Source organism: Catharus ustulatus, chromosome 22, assembly GCF_009819885.2.
Source record: "Catharus ustulatus isolate bCatUst1 chromosome 22, bCatUst1.pri.v2, whole genome shotgun sequence".
Taxonomy (NCBI): Eukaryota; Metazoa; Chordata; class Aves; order Passeriformes; family Turdidae; genus Catharus; species Catharus ustulatus.
Window position 1 is genome coordinate 651,490 of NC_046242.1, and position 12,500 is coordinate 663,989.

General features: G+C 45.9%; 1 protein-coding gene across 2 annotated transcripts in view; it reads right to left on the minus strand.

Moving 5' to 3' along the window:
* Nucleotides 1–12,255, minus strand: part of NLK (nemo like kinase) — a 35,430-nt gene extending 23,175 nt beyond the window's left edge. The window contains exons 1-2 of one of the 2 annotated variants that reach the window (XM_033078444.1): nucleotides 12,170–12,255; nucleotides 11,601–12,036 (exon numbers count right to left, since the gene is read on the minus strand). In XM_033078444.1, the coding sequence (XP_032934335.1) occupies nucleotides 11,601–12,025 (425 nt within the window). In that variant the 5' untranslated portion in view covers nucleotides 12,026–12,036; nucleotides 12,170–12,255. Of the gene's footprint in view, nucleotides 1–11,600; nucleotides 12,066–12,169 lie in introns of those variants that run through there. The other variant, XM_033078443.2, reaches the window with a different exon arrangement.
* Between the last annotated feature and the right edge of the window lie 245 nt (nucleotides 12,256–12,500).

Consider the following 12,500-nt stretch of genomic DNA (forward strand, 5'->3'; position numbering starts at 1 on the left):
ACACTAAGCCTGTAAGATGCTGCAATTCCCAACCCCAACACTCCACAACAGCCAAAGTAAACACTGAGCAGAGACATCTCAATTGCTCTGCTGCTGAACAAACCAGAGCAGGAGCAGAGAGCCAGAGCAGCAGCACATCTGACAGCTCTGTCAGCTCTGCCTCCCTCCCAGAAAGGCAGCTCAGGATCATCCTTTAGCTCCTGTGACAATGGTGCTCAAAGGCCCAGCCACACATCAGCAGCTGTGTCCTTGGGGCTGTGCACAAGGCACCTCACATCAGCCTTCCCCTGCACATTTTACTCACGTAAATTATTGCAAACTGCTGCAATTTTTTTTTCTATGTAAAGATTTCTATGTGCTCAACCCTGCCCAGTCATTCCTCCTCTGAATTACTGCAGGAACAGAAGGGACACGTCAAAACACAAGTGTGAAATAAATAAATTCATAACCTCTACAGTCCAAAAGTCGAGAAGATGTCTCAGATGGGATATTTTTGGAACATGAAAGAAGTGCTTTATATTTTAGTACATGTTAACGAAGATTTAAGAAAGACCCGCAGCCTTGCAAAAAAGAAGGAAGAAAAAAAAGTAAAAATCCGTTTTCTATTTATTACCAGGGCGCTTAAAGACACATCAGTCTCCCATTAGCATGGGCCAGTGGAGTGAATGATCCTCTGTCACATACCATCAAGTCTCACAGAGCTGTAAAAATTCCACCTATTTCCTTGACAGTCTCAATTACATTGGAGCCATAACCACTCCTTTTCAATAGATTCAAAAGGCAATTTCAGACACACTGAAGTGCAGAGGTGAACAGCACCTTTGAGTGAACAGCCTGCTGAGAGTGGGACTGCTCAGAATTCCTTCGTGTCTGCAGCAGCACAACATGTACCTGATGAATTTCTGTGAGAGGTCGTTTGGTTACTATTCAAATGTCTGAAATGCTGTAAAATTTGCAAAATCTAAATTTTGGTGAGCCAGCCAACCCTGTTCATGTCTCAGTGCCAGGTGACCTGTACCAGGTGCTGGAGGCAGCACAGCTCCAGTGATCCTCAGCCTTTTCCTCCTCCTAAAACTCACCCACAAAATGTCATCTCACAGAAATGTTTAAAATATTACAAGATCTTCAAGGAAAGTGTGTCTCTCCCTCTTCCCACCAGAAGAAAACCAGCCTGAATTGTTATAAACCAAATTAACTGATGTGTTACACTGCAGTTGGTTTGGACTCACAGCTCCATCCACAGAAACAGCAAGGTCTGACCTGCAGGACTCCCCTTTGACCTCCTCATTTCACAGCTGTATTTAGCTTCAAGTGATCTCCATGAACTGACATGAAAATCCTAATTTATGTTTCTCTATTCTGAGTCTGTCAAAAACCTTGTGATAACAGATGGAATCACTACCATGGGTGCAATTTCAGGGGAATGAAATTAATGACTCTAAAATACTTCAAACCTGAAATTTAAACAATAGTTCAGGATGAAATAAAATTATTATAGAATTCCCTTTACTGGGTCATATGGTAAGTGACAAAATCTCCTTGGGAACAACTGTGGGAGTGATGATATATACATTTAATATTCAAATTACCAAACACCTGTCAGTTCTCAATGTTTTAGATGAGGTTTCACATGAGTAAACAGTAGCTTAAAAATGATAAGGTGACATGCCCAAGACAGAGATCAGAAAAAAAGCCACAAGTAGGTCAAAGCCGGTCCTGATTCTGTCAACATTCACCTACTTTTCCTCAACTGCTTCAGAAACAATAAGCAATCCAAACCTAAAGAAAAATGCATTGTTTCTTCAGCAGGGGCAGAAGGGAAGCTGCAGCTCAGCTTACAGGCTTGGGTGAGGATGTGAATGCCCTGCCAGCAAAGGCACGGTGCAAGTCCTTAATCCCGACTTTTCAAGTGCAATCAATGAGCAAATATGCTCAGAAAAGCACTTTGATACCTTGAGGTATCCATAATAATTGAAAAACAAATCAAATGTACTTTCCACTTAATAATTAAAATCTGCTTTTAGTTAAGCTCTTAGGTAGAACTCTTACTGTCTTCAATTAAATCAAGTGATCCATGGTAAAAGAGATTTTTTGAATACATCCTTGCCTCTCGGTGTGGCTGTAGGACATTCTCTGTTAGAACAGTGGTGCACAAAGACTGGCAGAATGCAGGATCTGGGCTGGTCTGCTTTACTCACTGACACAGGAGTCCCCAGCACACAGACACTCCCCTCTCCACAAACAGTCCACATCTACAAGAAGATAAAACCCTTTCTTGCCACATCATAAATGGCAACTTGCAATAGCTTTTAGATTTAAACCTGAAGAGGGTTCTAGTAAGTCTCAGTTTCAGATGCTTTTGTTGTAATTCATGATGTGAATATTCACTGGTGAGGCAGCACTGGACAGAGCACTAATAATGCAGGCCACTGTCCCTTTAAATTAACAGCAATTACTGTGTGGGAGCTTCTGCCCCCAACTATTTGAATTTAGACATAAGAATAAAGTAGATGCTAGTCATTACTCACTGCCATTTCACTTTAAAAGCTGGGTATTATTTTTATACAAGCCTTGGTTGGTTCTTGTTTGGTAGTTGGGGATTTTTTCATTTCCATATGCTGAACTACAGGAAAACAAAAAGCACTAAACCCACTGGTCTTTACCTGTACATCATGTTAACAACAGTGACTCTGAGAACAATAACTCAGAGGACATGTGCCCTTGACAAAACTATGGTCAGCTCTTCATTTCTGGGTCCATTCCTATCTGTTCTGATACGTCCTGTCACTGAGATAGAGTTGTTACTTGAAAAATGTGAATTGATTGGGAGACTCCCCACTTGTGTTCAAAAACAGAAATAGTATCTCAGTTCCCCTGTGCTGTTTTGACTGTCCTCACTCTGTGTTTTGAGAGGAGCCCAGAGCAGGTGTGAGCTGCCCCCCTGGTGCTGGGACAGCCCTGCACACAGCCCACCTGTGACCTTGGGCACTGCTGCCCTGCTCGATGCACAGCCCTTCCTGCAGCCAGAGCAACAACAAAAACTGCAATTCTGCTTCATCATCATACCCACGAGCTACAATCAACATCAAGGAGCTCTGGTCTCCAGCACTTCAAACGCATCAGGAGAACACAGGGGAGCCAGAGAGCACCGACAGGCTCAGGAAATTCTTTTCTTCATTTCACCAAAAACGCTAGCCTAGGAATTGATTAAATTAACAAAGATGGATGGCAAGCAATCCGGAAATAATGATGCCTTCTCTTCCCTGACCCAAAAAGAAATCCCCCTTCCAAGCAGAACTTACAGAAACACCCAAACAGAAGTTCTACTGCAAGATGAGAACAGCCTTTAAACAATGCTTTTGTCCTGCCACTGTGCAGACTCTGGGGGGAAAAAACTCTAATTGAGGGCTTTCAAACAGTCTCACATGGGCTGCCAAGGGCCTTGGAAAACGAAGGCAGGAGGAAGCCAAACAGCCCCAGTTAAAAGGCAGAGACACACTTGTGCTCAGAAGCCAGTGACCTGCAGCTCTGCTCCAGACAGGAGTGCCCTACATCAATCAAGGGCTCCAAATGGACTGGGAGAGAACCTTTCCCTATTTCCTGCAGCATGCCTTAACCCATTAGGAACCAAAGTAGCTAAGGCTGAATAGAAAGGATTTCAGAGCATGCCAGTCCCCTGGCCCAGAGCACATCCAGGCTCCCCTCCCTGACCCACAGTGCCAGCACACCCTTCAGCAGCTGAGCTCAGGAACAGCACTGCTCCTTCATGGAGTCCACTTTGCTGTTCACAGACAAATAATCCTCAAGAGTTATGGATTTATATTAAATAAAGTGTCTTACCGGCACTAGCCAACTCCACACACACTGCCAAGGGAAAAGGGAGTCAGTCACTCTTCAGAAAAAACACAATAAACTAGCTCAAACCCTGAAGAATTATTTGGCCACCAGCTCAATACCATCCCCAACTTCACTGGTCCCATTAAGCAAAGGCTCTGCCCTGACATCACTTAGGTTGCAAAACTAAAAAAGCCCTGAGCACCGCCTGGTGGTCCCCAGATAATGGAGACAAACTGCTCTGGACCAGGAGCAGACTGGGGATTAGCACCATTCCAAAAGGACATGGAAACTGGTGCTCTGGTGAGCAATTTTTTTTTTTTGCAACTATTAAAATGTATTTTCATATAAAAAGAGAATGCAGGAAAGAAAACCCTCCTCTAAAGTCCAAGGATTACTACAGCTCCCAGTATATTTCACTTTTCCACAAAATTTCCTGCAAGAGTTCTTTAACAGAATGCTCTGAAAAACCTTTTCTTTTTTCGAATTACACCAAAGTACCATCATACCATGTTCTAAGAAAATTAAAGAAATAAGAGAATATGTATTTTACAAAATGATTATGCTATAACCATTCTGGTGTTATATCCAACAGCATAAAGAGCATAAAAATTCCACTCACACACAAATGCTTCCATTTTTTTGTAGAAAAACACCACATCAGGAAATTAAAGGATGATATTACCAGGACACACTGATTCTGCACAGCCCTCAAGATTAAAGCTCAAATTCTTACTAAGCACTTTTAAAGACTGTACATGGCCATGTTCCAGAGCTGTAGCCATGGAAGTTGTTTCATATCAAGGCTGGTGTAAGTCTGCCTTTATTTATCCATCACGATTGCATAAGAAAAGATGATGCAGCTTTAAATACTGAGATGGAGATTTATTCTGGTAGGTTTGGTGTATTGCTCTGGTGTGTTTTGAGCAGCATTTTGGTACCTGGCAGTCGTCCCCTGCAGCTCTCAGGGCTGTGCCCACTGGCACACACCAGCCTGAACAGCACCACGTGCGCTCACTCCACACACCTGAGTTCACCTGAAAACACCACTGGCATTTTTCCACAATTACTGAAACCCCCCTCAGGGAACTCACAGCAAAATTAGGGAGCTGTGAACCACAAACTGAGCTGACAATTTCATTGATCGAGGGTCTCAGCAGACTCACAGCCCTAAATCCAACCTCACAAGTATCAGCACCTCAGTGATTTTAAGGCAAGTTGGGGATTTCCCCAAATGAGACTCAGTTCTGGGAGCCACATGCTGGAATCACCAATGTTCACAGTTTGCACACAGCAGGCTGCAGCCCATGCAAGCACCCACAGGACACACCAAGGAAGACCATGTCTTACAGAGATGACTTTGCCCTTCTCCAGCTTTCTCCTACAATGCACTATGGATGGAGCTCCAGAGATTTCCACAGGGAAACGTTATTTATTTTCTACAATTCACCCCTCATCTCCAAACTACTGTTTTCATTTAAGCATGCTGTTGGTGAGCTGCACTTCATAACAAGTACCACAGACAATGGTAGAAAATATGAAAAACGGGCAGAAGTGATGAAAAAGTCAGAACACAGTGGGGGGGAAAAATTAAAGAAAATATATGACCTATGTTATTATAAAAAAAATTACTGCTACAACAACACTAGCTTTTATAACCCCTCTTAGACAGGCAATGGCTACAGTTTGTACCACCTGTAGCTAGCACCCCTTCACTGCCTATCCCATCCACTTTTCCCCCATCACTGCAGATTATGAACAAATACTATCATCAATAAATAAAGCACTGACCCAGAAGCCTCTATCCTTTTCATACATGTTTGTACTGCCTGCCATCTGCCACTTTGATTTAAGCATCTCCCACCTTACTCAGGGGTCTACTTTTACACACCAGGTGCAGCAGTTACTCTGGCTACCAATAAACCAAAACTTACAGCACCTACTGTGAGATTTTCTAGCACTTAAAGCTCTTTGTGGGTTTTTAAAATGCCTTTTTAAAAACATCACCAATTATATTAATGAACACAAATTCCTTCTAAGCAAACTCTACACACCTTTGAGCCAGCTTTTCTCACAAGAACAGCTGCGTGTTACCTACTCCAGACCAGAAGGCAGAACTTTCCAGAGGATTAAAGATACATGAGACCCAGATACAACCATTACAAGTCATCAAAAAGCACTTCAAACATATCCCAAAGGCCTCCTCCACTTTACCTGCCCAAAGCTATTCTTTTTATCCCATTGTTCCCCCAGAAATGAAGCAGCCCAGGCACATCCAGCAGCCTCTCCCCAGATCCTTTCATGGCCTTTATCTCCTGCTCTGGGGGATCCCACACTTTGGGCTGCACTCTCACACTTTCAACCCCCCAAAACACCAATAGCTCTGTTTTGGATTAGGGAATTCAACAACTTAAATATCCTCTAAAAAAGAGATGAAAGAGTCAGGGGGGCAGAGGAAAAGAACATCTGAAATATGTCTTCTGGAAAATCAATATTAGACTGCAAATCCAGTCACAAGCTGTAACATCTGCAGAATTCAGAGGAAAAAAGAAGAAACACTGAATGCTACCAGGATCTAACTGGATTATCAGCATCCAGCCCTGTGTGGATACAAACAACATCAAGGTCTGCAGGTGCTGCAAAGCAACTTGCATTTCAAGTGACCTGTGAAACACTGACCTTGGCATAATTTACAGTGAACTAATTTATCCCAAATGGTCCTCACACAACTCTGAGAAAAAAAAAAAAAAAGTTATTCACATTCCTTCTTTCTTGCATCATGTTACAAGACAATAATGAACAATCTCATATATTACTTGGATAGAATTTCACCTAATCCCAACGTCTAATTTGAATGCAAGGAGTTATTATATCCATTTCATTTAATTCACTCCATTTGGGAAACAGTCATTTAAATGTTAACAGAATTTTTCTTTTCAGGAAATTTGAAAAAAAGCCCCAACCACTCCAACACATAAAGCTTTGCAAAATTTCCCACACAGAAAAACTTGAATAGGGTCCTTGTTCTACTACATTTCTTCACAAATACGGTCAGAATTCAATTTAGATAAAGGAACCCTATAAAAAATACTGGTATGGGGATGCAAGATGATCACCTGCAGCTCCTTCCATTGTGATGGTGAATGTGAAACCCCAGCCCCACTCTACTCGTGCCCATCACCAGTGCTGCCTCCTTTGCCTCAGGCATCCTCCCGGTTCCCTCCAATAACTGGATAAAAATGACTCGGCCTCTTTCTTATGAAATCATTGTCTGTCTGCATCAGGAGCCCCAGACAACAGCCAAACTCACTCAAGTAGAACACAAAGAGTGGAAAACTGTCCTGGTTTAAGCCCAGCCCCACAGAGCTGGGGGGAGGTGACTTGGGGAGACAAACACCCCGGTGCCAACACCCCTCATCCTCCCTCCTGCCCCTGCTCTGCGCCCTGGGAGCGATGCCACAGGGGCTGGGACAGCCCTGTGCCCCAGGGATGGAGCCCCTCATGTTCCCACCCCAGCATAACAACAAACAAAATGTCACATTACACAGCAAACCATTGTCCACCTAATTGTTAATTAGCAGAGAATAGTTCCCAATGGTTAAGGACTGTGTTCTGTTAGCAGGTGAGGTTTGAGGGGCTGGAAAAGGATACAGACAGCTTTAACTTCAGAACAAACCTTTCCCACCAAACATCCCAATAAATTTCATGAAAAAAACGTCTGCAGTTCAGCTTTTGCTGAACTTTTCTTGCATCATTAATAGCATTAACTATGTGAAACATCACTGCGGTTTTCAGCAGTATCAGACAGCAGAAGGGGAACTTCTGCCGCATTTCAGACTCCTCTGAAGCCATAACACCTCTTTTTCCTTAATATACATTCTAGCCATTTTGTCCCAAACACATAATCCCCGCTGCATCCTTGCTCAGCAGGACACATTCCTTTAAAGGAACGGGAGATTATCAGTTTATCCTGGAAACGTCTTTCCTGCTGCTGTGCTTAGTATCAGTGCTGGGATAAAACCCTCTTAAAATAGTTCCAGGGTCCAGGCAACAACCCCTTGTAGGCAATATTCTTTGGGGTTTTAGGGAGCAATGACTTTGGTGTTTTCAGGCCTTTGCAGACCAGGAGTGAACAGCAGATTAAGGTTAAATTATTTCTCCCCTTAAAGTTATGGCAGCCTGAACATGACGTCCTGTGTCAACACCAACAGCCAAACTGTTTGGAACATTGTTCTGCCATGTGACCTCTGAATAAAAAGGATTAGAAGCAAGTACACTAACCCCCACACACAATTTCAAATGGGGTAAATCAGGAATTTTTAAAAATATTAATTCAAATACCTTCTTCTATCATCACTCATAACAGCTTTTCCACTGAGATGCACTTTAACAAGGATTTGACATTATTTAGAGAGACTGCTTGGTTCCACAGTCTTTAATGAACAACAGTAACTTCACACAATTAAGAGACAAGGAAGACATGTAGAATGCCCCCACACCTTACATTCCTATCCCACTGGAGTGGATATATCCCAACCAACAGGACACTTGCACAGCATTTCAGCAGCAGGGTTACCACCTTGAACCAGTAACAAGAGTCAGCACTGCGCACAACCCTCCTGCAGCTGCAGAGCCTCCCCACCAGTCCAGGAATCCTGCAAGGGAACACCACCAGCACCTCTTGCAGAGGGACTGAGCCTTCACCCCTCATTTCAAACCTATCAGCCTTGGCAGGTTCAATCAATACATTTTTTAATTATCACTATTATTGTTTTTTTAGGAACCCCACCAGATGGCAGCAGCATGTCTCCCCAGCAAAACTGGGAGCACTTCTCCAAAGGACAGCTCCTTATTCTGGAAGAGACACAAGACTTTCAAAACTCAGCCCTGCTCAGTCTGAACCGCAGGACACAGACAGAGCTTGCTGCTGACATTAAAATCTGGGTTTTTTCAGCACTTTAGGAACACGGGAGCAGGGAACACTCCAAGAGCAAATTGCTCTGGTTTTGGCAAATGAGAAACACGACTAGGTTTGTGGCAATTCACCAAACCAGAGCGTGGGGAAACAAACCTGCAGGACCTGGGGCAAGTCCCTGCACACCTGCCCTGTTGCAGCATCCCCATCCCAGGTGAGCAGGCAGAGCAGATGCTGTGCCAGGGACAGCTGATTCCCCCAGCCGTGTGCCCAGCTGGGACATGGCCTGTGTGCACAGACACCATCAGCCCCCGCCTGCAGGGGTTAATAATCAAAGTGCTGAAGCACGAGCCTTTGGCTCTTCACGAGTGAAAAACTCCAGCAGCACATTAGCTACCCTGAAACATCATCGAGCACCAGACAAATGAACTAATGACAAATGCTAATTCAACTGCCAAGAGAGAATCTCTGGCTGGGGTAACGGGAAGTGCAACACCACGGGCTGAGCGCTGAACCGAGCTGCAGGTCAGCTCTACCTCCCAAACAGCACAGCAGAGTCTGAAACACTGCTGCAAATACTCCAGCTGTCCGTGGAATAACACCCATTTCCCTCAGAAGCACTGACAGAAACTTTTCAGTTACCTATCAGCACAAATAATGCTCAGACAAGATACTGATAAACAACAGAATCCTCCTTCCAAAGTCGCTTTGTGAATCCGAGCCACGCTTGAACCCAAGTGCACATTGCTCATGTCCAAGTCACCTCAAACTATAAATACTCCAGTCAGTGTTTACTTATCTCACGTAGCTAAAATTCAGTTACATGGGCATTCTTCCACATTTTGAATGAAACTAAAATACAGTTTAATTATTGCTTACAGACTCCTAAATTGAGCCTGCACTCCCCAGCAGAAGTGAATACGAAATGCCAAAAGCCGAGCAGTGACCACTGAACTCAAACACACGTGAGCCAAGAGGAACTCACTCCCACCAATGACATCCTCAGCCAGGGCAGCCCCAGCTCTGCCGCAGGGATCCCAGCTCCCAGCTTCTGCTTTCAGCTGACACCCTCCCCCTTGGCTGTTTTCTCCTTCCCAAGCTGCTGTTACCTCCAAGCAGAGCTGTAGCTGCAGCTCTGCAGGCACAGTCCCCCGGGGGCAGGTCCTGCCGGGCGGCCGCAGGTGCACAGCCCGGGATGGGCGGATGCTCTTGGCTCTGCCTTTCCTACCTGATGTCAGTCAGGCCCTTCCCTCCACACTGCCTTCCTCCCCTCAGCACTCTGAGATATTATATTTAAATATGCAAGCCTGACCTTTCATTCTACTGAATACTGTGGAAGCAGATCTCTCTCTCTCTCTCTGCACCTTGTTTTTGGAGAACAGGACGGGGAAAATAAAGAACTGGGAACTGCACAGGCAAACAAAACACCGGTAAAAAGGGCTGATCTTACATAACAGCATAAATTTAAGCAAAGACCATGACAAATTAAGTTATAAAAGCTCCACACTTCAAAAATACACAAACTGATGGAAATACCTTCAGATAATTTTTACAGCAGACTCCTTGTCAGTTTTCATTCTTTTACACCCACTTTTTAATGCTGTACCACAGCCAGAGCACGGCAGTGCTGACTGCACAACAGCTCCCCTCTGACTGGGAGAACTCGGTGTTCAAATGAACTCCCCAGCTCGGAGGGAAGGCACCACAACACTGCCCTACACCTCTCAGCTCCCTCGGCCTTCTCAGAAAACACCATTTTGCTACCAACACTGGGCTGGTAAAGCATGGCCAGCTTGGAGGGCTGGGCTGCAGGCAGAAGGGTTTTTCTCTCCTGAGGCCTGCCCTGCTGAGCCCTCTGCCACTGGCCCAGACCGTGACCCGGCCACTCCTCTCAGTGAAGCTGCAGCTCAGCCAGTGCCCAAAGCAAAATGCTGGGGCACCCCCGAGGCTCGGCTGGGCACGCTGCAGAGGGCTGGGACACACAGCTGCACGCTGCAAACTTTGCATTGGTGCTGCAGGAAGTGCGCTGCAACACGGCTGCTCTCCAGAACACCCCCTGCCAGCCCTCACGCTTCCCAGGCACAGCTCAGAACAGGGCACGCTGAAAAACATTTACATACAAATACGTATTTATATATATATGTATGTATATATATATATATACTGCTGCCAGTTGTGTGCCAGTGCTCCTGAAGGGCACTAATTACATACATAGCTCTAAGGTAGTCACAAAATGCATTAGAAGAGATTCCACTGTGCTGACAGACTCCTCTGAAACGCGGCTGGGGGATAAAAGGGCCGGAGGCAGAGCTAAGGCAGAGCTCGAGCGAGGCAGGAAATCCCATTTCCATTTTTGAGAGGGGAGCAAAGTTCAGCTGTGCTGTTTTAGGCAGCGCACAGCACTACTGCGGGTCAAACCGCAGTGAGACAAAGATCTTGACAGGTGACTGCACAAGGAAGACATTTTCATACGCTTTTCATTTCTGACTCTTAAGCCAGGTCAAAATGAATATTCTAATGCTCATTTGTTAACCTGAAATTTTAGGAAGCACGGCTTAGCTGCACGGATGCACACTCTAATTAAAGGTACAAAAAGGGCATAAACAAGCTGCATTGTCTCGGAAGAGAACGGCAGGGTGGGCTGTTAGTCAGAAGTGGCTCCTCACCACTGGGAACCTCGTTCTGCCAACGCGAACAAGCGAAGCAACTTTCTAAGAACGGAGAAGAATCAGCAAAAAAACTCGCAGTAAGCAGCTCTCTGGTATTCTGATTCAAATGACAAAAACAAGGATGAGTTATGATCAGGTAAAGAATGACAAGGAGGTATCGGTTCACTTTTGTCTCTACTCACCAGACAACACCAAAGGCTCCGTATCCGATGGGTCTGTCCGGCTCAATGTCCAGTTGCTGCTGTGGATGTTGTGAGTGCTGATGATGGTGCGCTTTGACTGCAGCAGCTGCTGCAGCCTGTACCTGAGCTGGGGCTGCTGCAGCCGGTCCAGGGGCCTGGCCCGGGGCCGGGGATGGGAAGTACGGCTGCTGCTGCCCTGGGTTCAACATCGCGGCGGCGGCGGCCGCGGCTGCGGCGGCCGCGGCGGCCGAGGAGGCATGCTGCTGCACGGGGTGCACCGCGGCCGCCGAGCCGGCGTGCAGGTGGTGCTGAGCATGGTGGTGGTGATGGAGGTGAGGAGGAGGGAGGTGAGGAAGGTGGTGGTGATGGTGGTGGTGGTGACCTGCTGCTGCCGCAGACGTACCGCCATTGTAAGCCGCCATCATTTTTGCGTTGGCTGTTGTGCCACAAAGAGACATTCAAAAAAATGCCCTTTGATTGGATAACAACTGGGTCAAGCTGTCATTTGGCCATAAAAATTAAATCTGCTACACTTTAAAAGAAGTTGGGTTTCATCATACACGGCCCACCTTTAAAAACATGGAGCTCCACTGGCCTTATCTCCTCGCGAAGCCAAACAACTCGGGGAGTCTCTTCATGTGTGCGGGCGCCAACCCCTTCCCCAGCATCCAGCCGGGCTTGGCTACTCCAACTCCATCCTTGGGCAGCTGGGGTGGGGCCGGGGTGGGGTTTTTCCTTCACTTTTGGTTATTTTTGTTGTTTGTCTTGTTATAAAAATTAAACACCGTGATCAATCCCCCTTCCCTCCGGAGGGAGGGCTCGGAGCCTCTGCCCTGAACACCCCGCGAGGGCTGGCCGGCCTAGCCCTGCCATTCCCGCACCCTCTCCATGTGTCCCCCG